This window comes from Peromyscus maniculatus, chromosome 13 (assembly GCF_049852395.1).
Source record: "Peromyscus maniculatus bairdii isolate BWxNUB_F1_BW_parent chromosome 13, HU_Pman_BW_mat_3.1, whole genome shotgun sequence".
In the NCBI taxonomy this organism is placed as follows: domain Eukaryota; kingdom Metazoa; phylum Chordata; class Mammalia; order Rodentia; family Cricetidae; genus Peromyscus; species Peromyscus maniculatus.
In genome coordinates, this window is record NC_134864.1 from 29384892 (window position 1) to 29407140 (window position 22249).

Here is a 22249-nt window from a genome sequence, read left to right on the forward strand (position 1 = left end):
GCATTTTTTTAATGTGGAAAAGTTAACTAAATGGTTGACACACAAATTATGCATATGCCAATTTTTTGTTAAAACCTTTTATTTTGAACTATACTTCTTTGAGATCTCATTTCAGAAGGACAACATGAACAGTCTTTAGTCACAGTTGTGAAAGCTGTAATAAATGTTCAATAAATGTAATAAATAGGGGTTTTCACCCTGGAGTTTGCAAGTTGTTAGCTTAAAACATTCTTTAAGAAGCTGGCTTCTTGCTTGAAAGCCAGATGATATGGTAGCAACCAAAGATTCTAGTGTTTGAGTATTTCAAAGACTCTACCTGCTTACCTGTGCTAGAAATAACATCTAAAGCGAAGGCTTAAGAAAAAAAAAAAAAACATAGCGACTACTAGATTATCCTTAGGACTCTGCAATAACTTTATAATGTTCTTGTTATTAGAAAAGCATATTTGTCACAGAAATTTAGTTACTGTCTTACAACTGAATGTGTGTTACTTATATAAATGCAACCACTGAAAGCATCTACATGAAATGGGAGCTTTTTGCTTTTTATTTACAAGTTCATTAAAAACTAAAAACTGTTTCTGGCAAGAAGAAAAAATGATACTATGTAAACCTGGCAACCAGAGTTCAATGCCAGAAACCCGGGAAAAGGTGGAAGCAGAGAATCAACTCCACAAATTGATACAAAACTAAAACAGCATAGGATCAAATAAAAAAAAAAAAAAAAATCAAGGGACTGGCAAGATGGCTCAGTGGTTAGCAGCACTTGTTCCTGCAGAGGCCTGCGTTCAATCCAACAACCATACAGTGGCTCACAATCATCAATCTGTAACTCCAGTCCAGGAGATCCCAGCTTTCTTCTGACCCACAGGCACCAGGTACACATGTGGTGCACATACATATGAGTAAGACACTCATACACATAATTAAAAAAATACATTTTGGCATAAAATGTCATATTTAAAAAAATAAAAAGTCAGCAATGTAGTACATAATAAATTAAGTGTACTGGTTATATGAGATCTAAACTTTTCAATCTGAGGATAAATTACCAAAAACCAAACAACAACAACAAAAAACTCTCAAACCCCAAACCACCACCTATATGCTATTATAAAAGGTATAATTAAGAAAACGTCATAAGGGGTGGGCTTTGGACCACAGTGGAAATAAGAAACAACAAAAGCCAGGCCTGTGAACCCCAGGTACCAAGCACCCACAGGCACATCAGAGCCCAGAAGGTAAGGCACGATTCAGGCAGACAAGCTTGAGGGGCTCTGGGCACTAAGTGTAGCCACTCAATGGGTAGGGTTTCCAGGCAGGGTTTAAATGGACAGGGCTTCAGGGCCTCCGCTACCCAGCAGTAGTGAACTGGAGAAGAAGCGAGTGAACGAGGCAGGACTTTAGTGTACCTAGGTATTCAGAACTGAACTTCAGGGTAACACAGTAGAGGGTATGTGCCAGAGGGTGAGCCAGAATTTGGGGATATGCAGGTCGGTCTGTGAGGTTCCAGGTGTTTGGCAGTGGTTGAGCACACAGGAACCAAAGCGCAGGGTGAGGAAAAGTTTGGGCACTCAGAGGCCCATGGAGCCCCATCTAACAAAGAGCAAAGGGTGTGCTAGCCTAAAGCCACAGGGTGACACAGGCTGGGACAGACAGGGAGGAGAGGCAGAGCCCCATGCTGTAAGCAAGGGTGTGGATATGCGAGGGTAGGCTCACAAGGCACCCCAGACCCTCAGAAGTAGAAGGCCGACCCACAGAGGTTCAAACGAGAAGGGAGTGCAGGGTGAAGCCCAGCATTCTGATAGCATACGAGGAAAACACAGGGTTAATCTGACTGACCTATTGAATCTAACGGCTTTTCTCCATTTTCTGAACAAACTGATAGGAAGGAGAAATCCAGGAGGGATAGAAACCACAGCATCCCACAGGAGGAAGAAAGCTAGACTAATCTCCACTGAAAAAAAGAATACAAACTCAGCCAACTCCAGATAATGATGGAAATGAAAAACTCAGTAAGTCATACAAAAGGTCCACCAATAGATTGATCATGTACAGGACAGAATATCAGGACTTGAAGACAAGAAGAGAAAAATCCTGTCAAAGGCACAGAATTTTTTTGTCAAGGAAGAAAAATTTCCAAATCCAGCGAAAGAAATACCCATTCAGGCAAAAGAGAGATACAGAACAATAAAAACACAAGACCAAAACCGACATCCTCACATCATGTTATAACCAACAGTGTGCCAACGAAGAAAGGGCACTGAAGCTACACAAGGCGAGGGACAGGTCAATGCAACGGCAGGCCAATCAATCCAACAGCTGACAATTCAACAGAAACTTGAAAAGCCAGAAAAGCTCGCAAAGATGTATTTCAAATTCTGAAAGACCACAGCAGCCATCCCAGATCATTACAACAGAAAGACTGTACGCCATAACTGAAAGAGAAACAAAACCTTTCCAGGATAGAAGTAGACCAGAAGATTTGTGGCCACTAAGCTACATCTACAAAAGATATTAGAAAGAATTACTTCAGAATGAAAAGAAGGATAAATACAACCAGAGAAAAGTAAGTAATTCTAAGACAGGTAAGCACCTAAGACAGGGACACCACCACAAACCCATGAAGTGACAGGAAGTGATACGCATCTTTCAGTAATAATTCTGAATACTAATGGTCCCAATCATCCAATAAAAGACAACAGATGACCCGCACAAGACCAAACCAATGAGATCATTGCAGCACACAGCACTCATCTCACTAAGTGGGTTGAGAGGTAGAGAGTGGGAAAGCACAGTGCATGAAGGTGGGAAGGGTATGTGTATGGGGTGGGGGTGTAGAAAATGGAAATGGGTGGATATGATCAAGACGTACTGAACAAGGGCTAGGTAGTTAAGAGCAGCTGTTGAAGACACGGGCTCAGTTCCCAGCATCCATGTAATGGTTTCTCAACTGTCTTACTTTTCTATAGCTCCAATAGAACCCCATGACCGATACAGCTCATAGAAGAAAGCGTTTAACTGGGTGGACATCGCAGCCGAGAGCACGGCAGAGGGGATGGCACTGAAGCAGCAGCCGAGAGCTCACATCTTGAGACACACTCACCAGGTAGAGAGGAAATGGTGCCAATCTCTTGAAATCTCCAAGTGTACCCCAAGTGACACACCTCCCACAACAAGGTCACACCTCCTAATCCTCCTCAAAAGCTTCCATCAACCAGAGACTAAGTCTTCAAATATGTGAACCTATAGGGCCATTCTCATTCAAACTACCAGAGCAACCGTCCCTCCAGTTCTGGGGATTCTGATGCCCTCTTCTGACCTCCCCAGGCACTGCATGTACACGGTGCACATACATGCCTGCAGGCAGAACACTCACATAAAATATATAAATCTATGACAATATATATTTGCACATTAAGTTGTTAAAGAATAAACATTTAGTTTACTTATGTGTATCATGTCTGTGCCCAGTACCCACAAAGTTCAGAAAAGGTTGTCAAAGCCTCTGAAACGCAAGTTATGAATGGTTGTAAGTCATGTGTGGGTGCTAGGGAACTGAACCCAGAGCTGTATGTCCAGCCTGAAGATATCTTATTTTTTATATAAAAAAAATGCAGATTAGCGGGTCATGTTACAAAATGACACATCTTTTTGCTGCCTCTGTGAAGTATCTCATCACAGACATCACCTTAGATTTGTATAAGTATGAAAAAAGATAATTCAAGCAAATGGAACGAGAAAACAAGTGGGAGTATCTAGTCTAACACCAGATAAAACACATTTCAAACCAAAGCTAGTCAGATGACACAAAGAAGGTCATACGTTAAAGGAGTAACTTTTCATAACATTACAATTGTACAAGTATATACACCAAACAGGTGTGGACCCAATTTCATAAAACGAATACTATTAGATATAGTCAACCTTTAATCCCAACACAAAAGTAATGGGTGACTTCAATACCCCACTATCAATAATATACAGCCTATCTGAACAAACAAAAAAAAAAAAAGAAGAGAAACACTGAATTAAATAATGTCATAAATCAAATGGACAGACATCTATGGACCAGTCTATCCAAACACTAAGAAATATCGTCTTCTTCGCAGCCCATAGAATTTTCTTTAAAATAGATCACATGCTAAGACACAAGCAACTCTCAAAAAAATGTAATAATTCCTGGAAAAGCAGGCTATCAACAGACACAGAAACCAGACAAAGTACATAAACTCACAGAGATTAAGCAATGCAATAAGAATGGTTCACTGGGGTTGGAGAGATGGTTTAGCAGTTAAGAGTGTGCCCTGCTTTTTCAGAGGACCTTTTTAAGTTCCCAGCACTCATACTAGTTAGCTCAAAACCACCTGTAGTTCCAGTTTCAGGGGAACCAATGCCCTCTTCTAGTCTATGGGCACCTGTACACATGTAACACACCCACCCACCCACACAATTAAAAACAATAAAATTAAAAATATATTACTTTATATAAAGACTTGCTCACCAACAAAATCAAGAAGGGGAAACTTTTTCTTGAACTAGAAGAATCTGAAAGCACAACACAGCAAAACCCCTGAGACACAATGAAGGCAGTCCTTTATTACTCTAAGTGACAGAATTCAAATAGATGACTGAAGGATGCACGTTAAGGAAATCTAAATATAAGACAACCAAACCCACAGCAGGGATACACGGATCAATAGACTATAACAGAGGCTCCAGACAGAAGTCCACAAAACTATTACATGATTATTTTAAGTAACAGAATTTTTTCTGCTGCTAATTGCTCTTAAGATTCCTTTTTAGGGCAGTGGTGGTGCATGCCTTTAATCCCAGCACTTGGGAGGCAGAGCCAGGTGGATCTTTGTGAGTTCGAGGCCAGCCTGGTCTACAGAGCGAGATCCAGGAAAGGCGCAAAGCTACACAGAGAGACCCTGTCTCGAAAAACCGAAAACAAACAAACAAACAAACAGTGTTTCTCTATGTAACCCTGGCTGACCTGGAACTTTCTATGGAGATCAGACTGGCCTCAACTCAAGAGATCGACCTCCCTGGGCTGGGATTAAAGGTGTGAGGCACTCATATACATATGAGACTCTGACCTACATGTATGTAAGTGCACCATATGTATGTAGTGCCTATGGAGACCAGAGGAGGAACTGGAATTACAGATCTCTCTCTCTCTCTCTCTCTCTCTCTCTCTCTCTCTCTCTCTCTCTCTCTCTCTCTCTCTTTTTTTTTTTTGTTTTCCGAGACAGGGTTTCTCTGTGTAGCTTTGCGCCTTTCCTGGGACTCACTTGGTAGCCCAGGCTGGCCTCGAACTCACAGAGATCCGCCTGGCTCTGCCTCCCGAGTGCTGGGATTAAAGGCGTGCACCACCACCGCCCGGCCAGATCTCTCACATTACATAGAATCAACTCCAAATGGATAAAGGACCTCATCACAAGACCCAGAGCCCCAAAACTGCTAGAGGAAACAAAGTATACTTCAAAACAGAGACATAGGCACAGACTTTCTCCCACTTAAGCATGGAACAGGTCCTACCCTACTTAGCTTCCAAGATTTCAAAGGATTGGGCAAATTCAGGGTGGTATATGTGATCTCATCTTAGTGACTTTTCTGTCGCTGTGATAAAACACCATGACAAAGACAATTCATAAAAGAAAGCATTTAATTGGCTTTTGGTTTCAGAGGGTTAGTGCGCATGATGGCAGACTGGAATGCAGGAACGGCTGAGAACTCACATCTTGTTTCACAGCCACACAAACATGGAGAATGGCATGAGTTTGGAAACCTCAAAGCCTGGCCCTAGTGACACACCTCCTCCAACAAGGCCACACCTCCTAATCCTTCCCAAGCAGTTCCACCAACTGGGGGGAGGGGCGTGGGGGTTGGGAGAGAAGGGCAGGGTTAGAGACCAAGTCTTCAAATACATGAGTCTATAGGAGCCTAAGGGCACCCCTCCCCTTATTCCATTTTCAATCAGGTTTCTCTTTAATCTTCTCATCTCTTGCAGCACAAGCCTGGGCTCCAACATTAAATTTCTTGGTGCCTTTTTTCTCTTTAAACTGCTTATTTTGTATTTCTTTTTGCCTACTTGCTCTTTTTCATTATAGATTTACCTAAGACTGATTACTAATACACATGACAGAGTCAACATTAGGCTGTCTTGAAACATTCTTTGCCAATTACTTTTCAATTTAGCCTCAGGCAGTTTCTTAGGACAGGAGCAGAAAGCAGCTATAATCTGTCAAAATATCACGAGAATCTTCTCTAGCTTAGATGCAAAACGTCTTGAGCTGGGCCTTTAGTCTACATTGCTCTTAGCACTACTGAATTCCAAGCTCCTACTAGGAAGTCCCAAAGTCTCCCACATTCTTCCATAAAAATAGCATGGTCAAGCCTGTCACAGTAATAGCCCTTATACACTGTTTGTAGACTGTAAACTGCTGGAACCTCTTTAAAAATCAGTCTGGAGGCTTCTTAAAAAACAAACAAACAAAAGCCGACCAACAGAAATACCATATAACCCAGATATACCTGAGCACATATCCAAAGGATCCCATATCTTACCACAAAGGTAACTGTACAACCATGTTTACTGCTGCTATAATCATAATGGCTAGAAAATGGAACCAGTCTAGATGTCCAACAAAGAATTACTGGATTGCCGAGCAGTGGTGGTACACGCTTTAATCCTAGCACTTAGGAGGCAGAGGCAAGCAGACCTCTGAGTTCGAGATTAGCCTGGTCTACAGAGTTCTAGGACAGACAGGGCTACACAGAAAAACCCTGTCTGGCCAAAAAAAAGGATTACTGGATAACAAAAATGTACAGATAGACAGTGGGACAAATTTTATTCAGTTATAAAAATTAAATGTGCTAGAAAATGGATATGGCTGGAAGATATATTAAATGAAGCTAACCCAGACCCAGAAAGATGAATGTCCCATGTTATCTCTCATGTGGATCACAGGTGAATTTTTAGATCTGTATGTTTAACTTGGAATATATATGTATACAGAGAGGGCATGAATGTAGAAAGGGGCCACGTGGGTAAGGGAGGCCTGAGGGTGGGGAGTAGCAGAACACATGTGAAATGATTGGTTTAAATGAGGAGGAGGAGGAGGAGGAGGGTATGCAGACAGGGACGAGGGGTAAGCAAACTAAAAATGTAGGGAAACTCACTGGTTTGAATGAGAGTATTCATCATAGGCTCAGGTGTTTGGACACTTGATCCCAGCTGGAGGTGCTGTCCGGGGTGGTTTAGAAGGTGCAGCCTCGTTGGAAGAGTGTCACTGGTGGAGGACTTTGGGAGTTTAAAGACCCACACCACCTCCAGCTCCCTCTCGGTCTGCCATGCGTGTGTTGGAAGACGTTTTCTTTCCGTTCCTTCTCCTGCCTAAACGCTTGCCGCTATGCATTTGCTGCCGTGACTCCCAACCAAGGACTCGTCCCTCTGGAGCTTTAGATCCAAATCAACTATTTGGTAAGTTCTCTCGGACATGATATTTAATCAAAGCAAAAGAAAAGTAATGACCTTACTATTTTATAAGGTAATTTTAAACACACACAAGTATGAACATTTTTTAATACCATTTTATATCACACACTAAGGAAAAAGCAAAGTGGATAATGTCAATCCAAGAAGCCATGGGTAATCAAATAAAAATCCCAGTACTAGGTCCGAGATAGTAACATGAATTGTTAGTTAGGAACCCCAAAACAAGCCAGGCCACCATGCTTGCATGGCAAATATTTTACCAACTAAGCTATCTCCCTCCCCTCCAGAAGTGAAGAGTTAGATAAAAGACATATACCCAAAGAAAATAATCAATGTTTCCTTTTGGGTTGAGAATGACATTAGATGTCTACTATCACCATAAAAACTTAGAACTCCTAGTCCATTAGCAAAAAACAAAACAAACAAAAAAGCTCAATAACAAAACCAATCAACAAAAAAAATAATAAAAAAAATAATACCCATAAGAAGAGAAGGCAAACAAACCTACCATAATTTATAGACATTTGAAAAAAACTCTAAACAAAACTAGAAATTACGGAGCTGGGAAAAGATATTTCCTATAAGGTCAACAGACACAAACCAACTGGATTTCTATTGCCACAATAAACAGAACATAAAAATGCTTAATAATATTGTTTAAAAAAAAAAAACAAAACTACACATGAACAAACAAAACTCCAAACCCAACTACCTAGGAATTTAGGGAAAGATGTGCAAGACTTTGAAAACAACTATAAAACACTGTAAGACAAATTCAGGAAACCACTATCAATATATACCATATTTAGAGACTGAAAGATGCTTCTAGATTTCTGCCCTCACAAAATCCCAATCAGTTTTACCATCGGTGTTTTGTTATTGGAACCTGCTGCATTATTTCTAAAATTTACATAGTAAAACAAAAGGCCAAGAATTGTAGGGAGCACAATAGGGGGATAATAGACTTCTAAAATACTGTAGTATTGGCAAAATGCAGGCAAATGGGCCATTAAATCAATGTGTGGTCTAGAAACAGACACATGAATGGATTCATGATTTATTATTATTTGTCAAAGACTTATTTATTTTATGTACATGGATGTTTTGTCTGCATGTATTTTTTTTATGCACACCAGAGAGGCTGTCAGATCCTATGGGACCACAGTTATACACAGTTGTGAGCCAATATGTAGGTGCTGGGACTTGAACACAGAACCTCTGGAAGAGCAGCCAGTACTCTTAACCCCTGAGCCATCTCTCCAGCCCCTGAATTTATGATTTATAACAGAACTATTACTAAAGAATATCTATCATTTCAACAAACAATCCTGCATACATATTTTGGAAAAAACACTACGATCACTAAATTTACACCACGTTCTAAGGAAATAATCATGCCTAGGCGTAGTTCAGGAAGAATGTATTAACAAATGTGAGACTCTAGGCTCAATATCTAGTCAGATTTGCCCCTTCTATCGCCACCACCCCTAGTACCCCTCCCCCCAAAAAATCAACCCAAAATACCAAAGCAGAATCAATTCCAGGTATAACACAGCAGATCTGAAGTGTTCTTAGAAAGACCTGTTCACAGTATTTGCTCTTGTCTGGCACCTGTGAGGTTAGATTTATGACAGATACTCTGCACTTGTCAGTGTGGCTTATACTGATCAAACACTTGTGTTACCACAGTTCCTGCTAAATGCTTGCTTTTCTACTGGAAGCCTGCAAGTATGGTATTCAGGGACTGGCTATATCAGCACTCCCCAATAAAAATCTAATCAGCTGGGCAGTGGTAGTGTATGCCTTTAATCCCAACACTTGGGAGGCAGAGGCAGGTAGATCTCTGTGAGTTCGAGGCAAGCCTGGTCTAGAGTGAGTTCCAGGACAGACTCCAAAGCTACCTGTCAGGGGTGGGGGGGATCTAATCACCTCCCCTGCATAACTTGATAATGAAGAATTAAAGCACACCTTATGAGATCCACCAGGAGAGGACACTTTAAAGCCTCTAACTGCTTCCTCTTGGCTATTATCACAAGTCTTCTCTCTGCAGATGTTGCTCTGTGACCTTTGCCACAGTAATTCACAGCAGTGAGTGAAATTGTACTAAGTTGGATGGGTCCTCCTACTAGTGAATCACCAAATCAATTGGTCATGGAATTGCCAACACCATAATATAGAAGAATGTTTCCATAATCTAAAGGCTTTTTAAAGATGATTAATAATAAAACAAAGTCTCAACACATCTGAGTACATAAAAACCTAGAACTTTTGTTCAAAAGACCACAAAGAGTGCAAACACTAGCCTTACTATGAACAAAGATATCTAACAGAGGTCACAGTGTTACATGACTGACACCCCAGAACTAAGGAGGCTAAAAGCAGAAGGCTTGAAAACTCAAGCCCCCTGAGTTGGACCAGTGGGTAAAGTGTCCCCCGTACAAGCACGAGGCCCTGCGTTCAGACCCTGACGCCCATGTATCTGCAGCTCCAGCACTGTTCACTGGCTGGCAGGCCTAGCCAAAATGGCAACCTGCAGAATCATTGAGGTCCTGTCTCAAAAATAAAAATAGTGGAGGACGATACAGGAAAGCGGCTGACATCCACCTCTGGCCTTCATGCGCACCTGCACACACACACTTAGACAACACACGCTAAAAGAAATGATTATACTAAAGTGCTCTGATATCATGAAGAAATTCTTGTCATGGATTTTCTAGGTTCTAATGTTAATACATCACAACAACTTTCCTCAAAAACATTTTTACAGAGCAATATTTAAAAAACAAAACAAAAACCAAGCAAACACACCTTTCTCCAAATAGCTTCTGAACATTTTCTTCTTGATCATAAACTACTTTTCCTTAGGTAAGACTGCAAAAACCACTAACCTCAGGCACAAAGCTACACAAAGAAGCCCTGTCTCGAAAAAACCAAAAAAAAAAAAAAAAAAAAAAACCAAACAAACAAAAAACCAAAAAACCAAAAACAAAACAAAACAACAACAACAAAAACCCCACTAACCTGAATTATTCATTTTTTAAATGTTATTTTTTTTATTTTATGTGCACTGGTGTTTTGTCATGGGTCTTGGGTTCCCAGGAACTGGATTTACAGACTCCAGTTGTAAGCTACCATGTGGGTGCTGGGAATTGAACCCAGGTCCTCTGGAAGATCAGTCAGTGCTCTTAACTGCTGAGCCATCTCTCCAGCCCTCACCTGAATTATTCTATACTGAGACACATAAAAATGGAAAATGATTTAAGTAGTACCTGAAATAGAAGCAGCCATCTTCTTTGTCATTATCTTTTATTTTATTACAACTAAATGTTTCTGCCTAGAAAGGGGAGTAGAAGAGGGAGAAAACAAATGTTAACAGAGTATATTCAGTATGAAAATTTACACATGTGAAAAACTGAACAGGCTCCATTTGGATTTATATATGGATTTATATTTATAAGTACCACTGGACTCTAGTCCTAAATTAGTCAAGACTCAGATTGCCCAGCTGGTAACTTTAAAGCTTTTAAACAAGCTAGCTTTTAAACCAGATTTTTGTTTGTTTTTTGAGACAGGGTTTCTCTGTGTAACTTTGGAGCCTTTCCTGGGATCACTCCATAGCCCAGGCTGGCCTCGAACTCAGAGTTCTGCTTGGCTCTGCCTCCCGAGTGCTAGGATTAAAGGCATGTGCCACCACTGCACAGTTAAAACAGATTATTTCAATAAATTATCAACACTGAAGCAGGTTATTAAATTGGGTGCTCTTAACAGTTTTTGGGATTTGGTTTCTCATATTTAAGAGTCGTCTCATATTTACTACAGGGAGTCCCTGCAAGTGACTGTTGAGTACTTGAAATGGAATATACAGCTAGAAACACCCTCATTATTGAATGATTTTGAAAATACCAGGCTAGGAACATGCCTCCATGCATAAAAGCTTACTGTGTAAGCATGAGGACCTGAGTTCAAATCTCAGAACTAACATAAAAAGCTGGGCATGGCTGTATGTTGCAGTAGTCCCAGCATTTGTAGGGTAAATGGAGAGAGGATTCCAAGATCTCACTGGGTGGCTAGAGCAGCAAGTGAGCTTTTGTTGGTTACAGACCCTATCTCAGGGGAATGAAGAAATAATAGAGCAACAAAGGTAGACACCTGACATCCTCCTCCATCACCTGCATGTGCAAGCGTGGGTGTGCATGGAATCATATTATCCATGCACTCACACATATGTAGCACATACCCACTTATCTGCACAAATTAACTAGTCAAAGAATGTATATATTCAAGTACTGAGAACATGCTGAGATGGTAACTTTTTATATATTAGATGAACAATATTTACATTATTTTACTTCTTTTTTGGTCACTTTTATGTTTACTTACTATTGTGAGACAGAGTCTCTCTACATATGCCTGGCTGTTCTGGAACTCACTACGTAGACAGGGCTAGCCTCAAAAATCACAGAGCCCTGCCTCCCTAGTACTGGGTTAAAGACATGTACCACCATGCCCTGATGACCAAATAGATTATACTACTTTTAGTTTCTGAACCCGATTGCTATTACTCACATTTGTTGGTGGCCGGCTCACGCCACTGGACAGCTTCCACATTTTCATGGAAATGCGTGTTGGATTGATATTTTTGATGACATTACCACCTTCAGAGATCACACTAACCATAAAATCTGTCATGTAAACATAAAATTTACTTATTCATGTAATAGTAATATTCTGGTAAAAACAATAAGGCTATTCAAAGACACAAAACAAAAAGTAATGGGACCATTACTTAACCAGGAATCTCTAAAAATGATTCTAGGAAACTGTTAATTATGACGGACAACTTTCTAAGGCTGAGTCTGACCATCAAGTTTTCCTAAATAAATCTTAACAAATTGATCCTTGCTACTAATATTTCCTTGTCATAGCTTCAGTTTGCCATGATGTAAATCTAGCATGGAAAACCAAAATAGTGTGACCATATATGTTTAGAATTAGGCTGACTGGTCACAACACTGTAAGCCATATGTATTTAGAGAATAAAAAATATTTTACTTTTGCCGGGCATTTGTGGTGCACACCTTTAATCCCAGCACTCAGGAGGCAGAGGCAGGCAGATTTCTGAGTTTGAGGACAACCTGGTCTACAAAGTGAGTTCCAGGACATGCAGGGCTACACAGAGAAACCCTGTCTTGAAAATAAAACAAAACGTGTTTTGTTTTTTTTTTAAACTTTCTTTTACGCTTTAACTAGGTAAAGTAGCTAAAGTACTATATGTAACATCCCCATTATATTTACTAGCTATATATCCAACATTTTGTTTGTACCTGTTATACTTTATAAATTCAAAGAAACAATTTTATTTTGCCCAAATTGAGTACAAAATTTATGAAGTATAAAACCTATGGATATGTATATTTAAAAAATTACTGTTAAACGATTTTAACCCTAACCTTTTGGTATGCTTCTTTCACACACAGGCATTCACCTATTCAAGAAAAGAAGATTTGTAGAAAATACTTGAATAAAGGACATACTAATTTCCTATTGACAACAATAGCCAGTGTGTATGATTACTGAGTCAAGTCCTACATTAGTCTGTATTTACTGAACACTGTAAATATTTATGACTAAAACAAAGACTCTAAGTGAGCAGTTACTTAGTGGATGGTTGTTGCTTTGAAATACTTTAATACATCCTGATGCAATTTATTTCTACACAATTTAAGCTAATGGTCCTGGTTTCAATGGCTTTAAGTTACCACTTAGTTCTTATTTCGTGTTCCTTTTTGTTTCTGTCAGATGGTCTCACTCTGCAGCCAAAGTTGGCCCCAAATTTGCTGCAATCCTTTTGCCTCAGCTTCCAAAGGGCTACACCGGTCTTTGGCTCCCATTTAAAGGACTAACCTCAGACTCCTGGTTTATATATGAACTTTCAGTCATTCTTAAAATTAAAGGACTACAAAACAACAGGATGAGAGGAAGAACTGCTCAGTCTTATGTATTTTCTTTATCATTTAAAGGCAATGACGTGTATTTTTTTTATCATACTGAACACCAAACATAATTTATCCCATTAATATTATTATAAGGGGTATTATCACTAAAGATTTATTTGAATACTTTCCAGTACTTACCAGTGAATATGCCACCTGCTATGAAAGAGGCATCTTTGTCATATTTAACATTGAGACGAATAGGCTTTTCAGGGTCTGGAAGAATCATGAACTTAATTGTAGGTCCTTCTATGGTACTCTTGTTATAGACACCTTTAACCTGCACGGTATGTACTCCCCTAACAACAATGGACAAAAAGAAAGGCAAGGTTCAAATTACATTGTTATAACTGAATCCTTCAGAGATAATTAATACAAAGACTAACTTTTTTAGAGAACATTATTATTTCTACTCTTGTTACAATTCTTGTCTAACACTATAGAGTTATTAATCTTAAATTCAGAAATTATAAGAAAAAATCAATCTCTGTAAAACTATAAAATTTTCTGTTCTTACCTTGGAGCAAAAACAGTGAATACCCCCAAATTGGCTCTGCCTTTATCATCTGTTTTATGCTGTTGGTTTGAAGGTAATAGCTACAAATAAAACAAAATAAAAAGATTGATTAAAAAATTCTTGAAATGGGTCAGGTGGTGGTAGTGTACATCTTTATTCACAGCACTTGGGAGACAGAGGCAGGCGGAACTCAAAAAAGGAAAAAAAAAGAAAAAAAAATTCTAGAATCTATCAAGTTCTTTTCTATTACCATGTTTCTAGAATGTTCTTATTTTAAGTTATATTTGCAAATAACTATTAAAAGTAAAATCTTCAAACCTAAAATTACTTGAAAGAACATGTAATGACATGCTCTAAAAAACCACTCAAAAAGTTATCAAGCTGCAGAATACTACATTGGCTGTATTGAGATCAGCTAAATGTCAAATGAGTTCTGTTTATGACTGGGAAGTAGAGGAGAAATAGACACACATATACTCAAGTGTGGGCATCACAAACAATCTTTATTCTTTCTTTTTACTCTTCTTGCTGTTTATTTGGGCGTGTGTGCTCCTTTGATCTTTCTGCTGAACACTACCTTCACAGTAATAACCAATGATTAAAAGAGACTGTCAGTGGCCACTTCCAGTAATGATTAAGTCTGAGCTTTTAACAGATGCTTCTCTAGAATCTAGAGCCACAGCCATATTCTGAAGGTGGAAATACTATTTAATTTTCTTGGAAACAAATATTCAGAAGAAAAGAAGAGTGCATTGGCTGTAGTAGCAGAAAATCAGACTCTCCTAAATTCTAAGTTTACAGAGGCACAGGCTGACTTTATGTGATTAGGAAGGGAAATGAGGAGTAAAGCCCTCTGTCCTGTCTCATTTCCCCTTGGATCAACTATCGGTCAGTCAATTTTTCCCATAGGGCCCCAAATTCTTGTTCCTAAGTCAGAGATGTCTTAGATCACATTTTATAGCAGTAATCTCATAGCTTTCTTTGACAGTCCTAAAAATCTTGATTTTTATCACTTTACTAGGAACACGGATTATAAATACCACATTTTTGGGACTTTATAATTTCCCGTATCAACTTTTAGAATCAACTTGTGAGATCCTGGGAGATATGGGTTGGTATTCCATTTGAATTAATTAAACTCAGGAGCTCTGCCAGTTTTGGACAGTATCATTTGTTCTATTTTACTTATAAAACATCTGTGAATAGATTCGCCAGACTATCTGAACATAATCTTCAGAAACATTCTTGGAACTGACTGGCAATAAATGAGCCATAAATTTCCTTCACTCTATTGGTGCATTGTAAAAATTAAAAAAAAAAAAAATGTGTAAGGACCAGAAGCTTCTCCTCTTTAACTTTGAATAAAAAGAGCCTCCAACTTGTACCAGGTGCCTGAAGTTTCTACTAGCTTCTCAACAGCTGGCTCTCCCAATGTACATGGGAACAATTAATACCTACAACTATGTGTGCTCCCATATTTACAAGGTTATATTCACAACTGCCCCAGTGAAAGAGTGAGGGGCAGATGACCACCATCCCAGAAGCCAGTCCAGCGCTAGCTCTTTGTAGGATGACAGGAACCATTCTAACTGTGCCAGGATGGCCACTCACTAGATTAGTTACAAGCTACAAACTTCACTTCACCAACTGTAAAGACTCTCTGACTTATATTAAGCACTAATAAAGATGATATGAGACTGCATTTTTGAAAAAAGAAGAGACTGTGACACCTGACACTATCATGAGGATAAAGTGCTCATCTTTGGGGAGTGCAAGATGAGAGGAAGTGCTAGATATCAACCACAGATTTTTGTGCACTCTAGAAATCATTTTCCTGTTGAGCTACACTATCTTAAATTTTTTTTCTTGCCAGGCGGTGGTGGTGCACGCCTTTAATCCCAGCACTTGGGAGGCAGAGCCAGGCAGATCTCTGTGAGTACGAGGCCAGCCTGGTCTCCAAAGCGAGTTCCAGGAAAGGCGCAAAGCAACACAGAGAAACCCTGTCTCAAAAAACCAAAAAAAAAAAAAAAAAAAAAACATTAATTGATTTTATTTTATGTGTATGTATGGGTGCTTTTGTCTGCATGTATGTCTATGTTCCATTTTTGTGCCTGGGGAGGCCGGAAGAGGGCACTGGATCATCTGGAACTGGAGTTACAAAAGGTTGTTAAGTTGCTAGGAACTGAACCTGTGTCCACTGCAAGCGCAGCAACTGCTCTTAACCACTGAGCCCTCTCTCCACCCTGAAATACAGACTTTTCAGTGAATAATATCCCAGGAAGTCTGAAACTTACCCTTAAACTGTTGACTTTTATGAGACTTATTTTAACATGTGAGACTAATGCGTGATTATCCCACTGATCACAAAGTTGAACAATGAGAGGGTTCTGTAACTGTCTTCCATTGATCACTGGAAGGGGCTGAAATAGAGACAAACATTTTAATAAACACAAACAAGTATGTGCCGAACAATGTAATTACTTTTATAGTAAGGTTATACTTATAAATTGCTTCTTTCGTCAATGAAAATAAACTTTGGAAAGCCAATTTAAGTATATGACCATCTTATAGAAAAGATTAACAATCTCTTTAAAAGAAAAACAGCATTTGACATTATTTGCTTGTAGCATCAATACGTAGTTTAACACTTCTGTCAGTTTTCAAGCTTATATACAATGGCATTTACCAATAACATTTAGTCCCTGACTAAAGATGATGTTAACAACAATCCATACCATAAGTTCAAATGCTTCTTGTTTTCTCTCTAGCAAGTATGGAAAGCTTGTGCAACTCCAGAAATCCACGTAGTGATGTATTAATGGATACATTCCAAGGGACACATTGTTAAGTAAGATACCACATCAAGCATCAATCTCATGGAAGATGTTAAAAATTAAATGGGAGAGAAATAATAAAGTAAAAAAATGGAAGCTGACTGATTACCTCACTCCTATCCATGTTTTACTTCCTCTACCCTCCTGCCTTATTTGAGTTAACTAGTTAATCAAACAAGGTTGCAGTCTGCCAAAAATGGAAGAAAACGTAATGCTTTGCTATGGATAAGATATCCAAACAAAGAAGAATCTCACCAGTACAATGCTTGGTTTACAAAGCTAACGATGACCATCACCCAAGATGACAAACAGCTTGGATTTATAATTCATTGAGAGCTCCACATACTGCCTGCTCTGCTGTTGGTGTGAGTCTCTACTATCTAATCCACCTCCTAGGGTGGGTGCAGGCAATCCCTGCCAGTCTCAGTGACCCCCAAACGTGAGTACACCATGCTAGTCCCAGTTCACTCTGCTCCCTAAATGTGGTACAGATGGGGATCACAAGTTCCAGCCCTACCCTAACTGCTTCTAAAGGATGTTTCTCAGTAATTAAGACTTTAAATTAAGCTGTAGTGGTTTTTCAGGGGAAAAGTAGAAAATGCCAAATTACAACATCAAATGTCTCTGAATATAAATGTATTCTGTCACTTTTATGTTTTAGCAGGTTATTATTTCAGTTTCTTCATTCATAAAATGAATAACGCATGCATATACATGGTGGTTTAAATGAGAATCCCCCCCCCCATAGGCTGATAGATTTGAAGGCTGGTCACCACGGAGTGACTATTTGAAAGGTTAAGAGGTGTGGCCTTATTGAAGGAAGTGTGTCACCAGAGATGGACTTTGAGGTTTCAAAAAGCCCATTCCAAGCCCAGTCTCACTTTTCCTGTTGGATCTAGACCCAGACGTAGAACTCTGAGCTACTTCTCCAGCAACACGTCTGCCTGCAGGCTGCTGTGCTCCCTCAATTAAATGCTTTCTTCTATAGCATGGCTGTGGTCATGCTGTCTCTTTACAGAAATAGAACACTGACTAATAATATAGTAACACAATTTTTCCTAATGACCACACTAGCTATCTTTCGGTTAGCATCTATGAGAGAGAGCAACAATTAAGTTAGGAACTGCTAGGATGACCAGATGTTAAATGATTATTTTTCCAGCCTCATTTACTTAAAAAACATTGATAACCAATAAGTAATTTAGTTCCAAGTTTCATTTCAAAGTTTCTGTTGATGCCGGGGGCAGTGGTGGCGCACGCCTTTAATCCCAGCACTCGGGAGGCAGAGACAGGTGAATCTCTGTGAGTTCGAGGCCAGCCTGGACTACAGAGTGAGTTACAGGAAAGGCGCAAAGCTACACAGAGAAACCCTGTCTCGAAAAGAAAAAAAAAGTTTCTGTTGATAATTTATAGTATCTACAAATAAATTTACAGTAATTTTTAATAAGCTGTCACTATTGTTTACATTCTACCCGGTAGTATGATCTTCTTTTTCTGCCTCAAAATTACACTATTTATTTCAGAACACATCAATAAATTCTTTATTTGGCATCAAGAGGTATAAAAATGTTAATATGTATATAATGTTCCCAGATAAAAATAAATGCACTACCTTTTCCATGAAGCCCTTAATCAACACATTATATAAAGAAGAAAAAGGGAACCACCAATTTTTTCTATAACAAATTATTATAACCAATTTCTGTTTTCTCATAAATCAAAGGGGTACTATCAAACTAGAGCACAGGTGTGAGGTCTTCTTTTGGTTTTTTCTTTTGAGACAGGTGCTGTGGAACAATCTTTGTACACTGTAAATATGTATCACTCTCATTGGTTAATAAAGAGCTGACTGCCCATAGCTGGGCAGGAAGAGACTGGGCGGGAGAGCCAGACTAGGAGGACACTTAGTAAGAGTGGAGTCTTGAAAATGATGCAGAAGCAGCAGGACATGTACAACGTAAGGTAACAAGCCATGAGCCATGTGGTAGCAAGTAAGGGACTAGAAATGGGTTAATTTAAAATGTAAGAGCTACTTAGTAACAAGTGTAAGCTATCGGCCTAGTGCTTATAATTAATATTAAGTCCCTGTGTGGTTATTTGGGGAGCTGGCTGGTGAAACTGAGAAAGTCCATCTACAGACAGGGTCTCACAGCACAGCTCAGTCTACATTTGATCTCAGGATCCTCCTCCCTTAGCCTCCCAAATGCTGACTACAGGCACTCTGTAGAAATGTCTAAACATTAGACACAATTTCTCAATAATAAAAAAGAAAGCTGTGCCAAACTGAAAGTACTTACACAGAAATGCATTATGGGAAAGGGGGAGGGTCAGAAAGATAGGGAGACTGGAAGGCACTAACGAACAAGAATCTGAGTTCAAGAGAATGTGTGTCTTTGTTCTCTCACAGACATCTCCATTCTACTAGAGTCTACACTGCTGTTGAGATGGGTTTGGAGGATTCTTAATGTTTACCACCTAATTCACTGGTTCGAGTCTGTTTAAATCATATGCTTGTTCTTGTTATAACATTATTATTCTCATTAATTCAAACCCTGAAATTATTGCAGCATTTTTACACGGCTCTTTCTTCCAACTGTTTTTTCTTTTATAAAACTATAATGTTAAGTAGTTACAAAAAAAAAAAAAAAATCCATGGCTGGTGAGCTTATGGGCCACAGGGTTGAGACTACTATCCCTTTTCTGCTAAATGGACATAAGTATCAAACTATGTCCTATCTTTATACCCATTTCTTAATGCAAAAACTCATAAATGGTTGAAATACAGAGTAAGTGTGGGTGGAGTGTTCAGCCATGAATGTGGCATCTGTATGACATACTCCCTCCCACCAAAGTTCAGGAACCATTATGGGGAAGAGGGTAGAAAGACTGTAAAATCCAGGGGCTGGAAAGGACTTGACAGGGCTGCTACACTCATGGATTCACAGCAGCTGTGGATGCCAGCATGAAAGCTGTATAAGACCAAGCCAATCAACATTCCAGTATGGAGAGAAGAGGGGATCATGAGCCGCCATTACTGAAGGAGGAGCTACTGACGGTCACTAGCTTACAGGAGAGGTAAAGTAAGTTTCTTTACGAATGAGGCCCCTGGAAAGTCGACCACACTCTGGGGTGGCTTCAAATACACAAGTATATGGGAAGCACAAAATGCACTTGGTGGTGGGTTATTTTTTTTTTAAAGGACATTAAGTTGGAGGTGGTGTTGATCTGGGCAGAGTTAAGTCAGTGGCTCTCAACCTTCCTAATGCTGCAACCCTTTAATACAGTTCCTCATGTTGTGGTGACCCCCCAACCATAGCATTATTTTGTAACTGTAATTTTGCTACTCTTATGAACTGTAATATAAATATCTGCGTTTTCCAATCCCTTAGGCAACGCTTGTGAAAGGGTTGTTCACTCCGGGGTCGGGGGGTGGGGGGTTGAGGGGTGGGCGTGACCCACAGGCTGAGAACTGCTGAGTTAAGGGGAGGAGTGAGGGGCACAGATATGATTAAAATGCAATGCATCTGTAAAGGAAATTTTCAAAAACATTGTATTTTAAAAATGTCATCACCATAAAACAGTAAGTATGTAAGATGATACATATATTATCATTAAATCCATCTTGTCATTTAACATTATACATTTTAAGTATATACAATTTTAATTTCTCAAGAAAATGCTTAAATTTTTTTTACTGGATTATATGTAGACCAGGCTGGCCTTGAACTCAGAGAAATTCCCATCTCAGGGCTGGAGAGATGGCTGAGGTTAAAAGCGCTGTCTGTATTTCCAGAAATCCAATTGAACTTTTCCAGAGTTCAATTTCTAACCACATAGTGGCTCACAATCATCTGTAGTGAGATCTGGTGCCCTCTTCTGGCATGTAGGCATATATGCAGGCAGAACAGTGTCTACATAATAAATAAATCTTAAAAACCTAACTCTGAGTGCTGGGATTGGATGTCTGTTCCAACCATGCCACCACACTAAATTCACTAGATTCTAAAATTATCAGTAAATGAAGTCAGCAGAGGTAGGATTTGCCAGATGTTTGCAAAATGAATATTTAAGACAAGTATTTTCACAGAAAGTCCATTTGTATTGGTGCATTGAAATATGCTTTACACAAACTTCAACAAGACTGGAGAGATGGTTAACTGTTAAGAACACTTGCTATGTAATTGTAAGGACTGCAGTTCAAATCTCAACACTCGTGAAGCAGGCTGGGTGTTGAACACAAGCCTGTAACCTCAGCTCTGAGGAAGGAAGAGCAGGATGGTTCTGGGGCTTGCTGGCTCCCAGCCTAGCCAATCAACACAAGTCCCAGGTTCGGGTAAATACCCTACCTCAAAGGACAGTAGGAAGACCTCTTCTGGCCCTCATATGCACACCCTGGCACATGTGCACACAAGTGCACATCCACTTAGACACACAAACACACTCACACACAAACAGATTAATCTTCAAAGGAAAAAAACTGCAATAAAGTTTTTATATTACTATAAAAGAACAAAAAACAAATTTAGCAAAAATCAGCTGACTGATAAAATGGGTGCTAGTAAAATCAGTTTCATTATTGCTCTAATTTTTATGTATGTCTAGAACAGTTTTAAAGGTCTAAATTATTACATTCATAATTTCAGACTCTAGAACTCAGTGAATAACTAAAGTGTTAAGACTCACCTCATGTTGGAAAATGGTGGCACACGCCTATATTCCCAGCACTCCGGAAACAGAGGCAGATATATCTCTATGAGCTGGAGGCCAGCCTGGTCTAGAGAACTAGTTCCAGGACAGCCAGGACTGTTACACAGAGATACCCTCCCTGTCTCAAAAAAAAACAAAACAAAACAAAACAATCTTACCTTGCTTTGTTACAATTATTTTTTATTATTATTATTATTATTATTATTATTATTATTATTATTATTATTATTTTGGTTTTTAGAGACAGGGTTTCTCCATGTAGTTTTAGTGGCTGTCCTGGATCTTACTCTGTAGACCAGGCTGGCCTCGAACTCACAGAGATCTGCCTGGCTCTGCCTCCCGGGTGCTAGGATTAAAGGCGTGCGCTGCCACCCCCACCCCCTCAGCTAGTTACAATTATTATTTCTTCTAAAACAAAATCTATCTCTTCTAATCCACGAAGGCTCTGAAAGCAATGAGCCTGCACTATTAATTATTACCATGAAGATATGAAGTGGTATACCTCTTTTAGCTCTGGCCAGTCGATAAGCAGCAGCTTGGTTGGAGGTCCAGAAACTAGGTGCACTCGAATAAAGTCAGAAAACTCTCGCCAAGTAAAACAAAGATCCTTATGTCCAGGAGGACCTGGAGTAAATCTGATACCTCGTACACTTATGCTCTGTGTGTTAGCCTAGTGAAGAGAAGCACATTGAGA

General features: G+C 39.4%; 1 protein-coding gene across 1 annotated transcript in view; it reads right to left on the minus strand.

Moving 5' to 3' along the window:
• The window catches only part of Smchd1 (structural maintenance of chromosomes flexible hinge domain containing 1), a 139099-nt gene that overhangs the window by 34399 nt on the left and 82451 nt on the right, over positions 1-22249 (minus strand). The window contains exons 29-34 of the mRNA XM_006972249.4: positions 22058-22225; positions 16309-16434; positions 14015-14094; positions 13639-13796; positions 12071-12186; positions 10774-10838 (exon numbers count right to left, since the gene is read on the minus strand). Of these exons, the coding sequence (XP_006972311.1) occupies positions 10774-10838; positions 12071-12186; positions 13639-13796; positions 14015-14094; positions 16309-16434; positions 22058-22225 (713 nt within the window). The remainder of the gene's footprint in view (positions 1-10773; positions 10839-12070; positions 12187-13638; positions 13797-14014; positions 14095-16308; positions 16435-22057; positions 22226-22249) is intronic.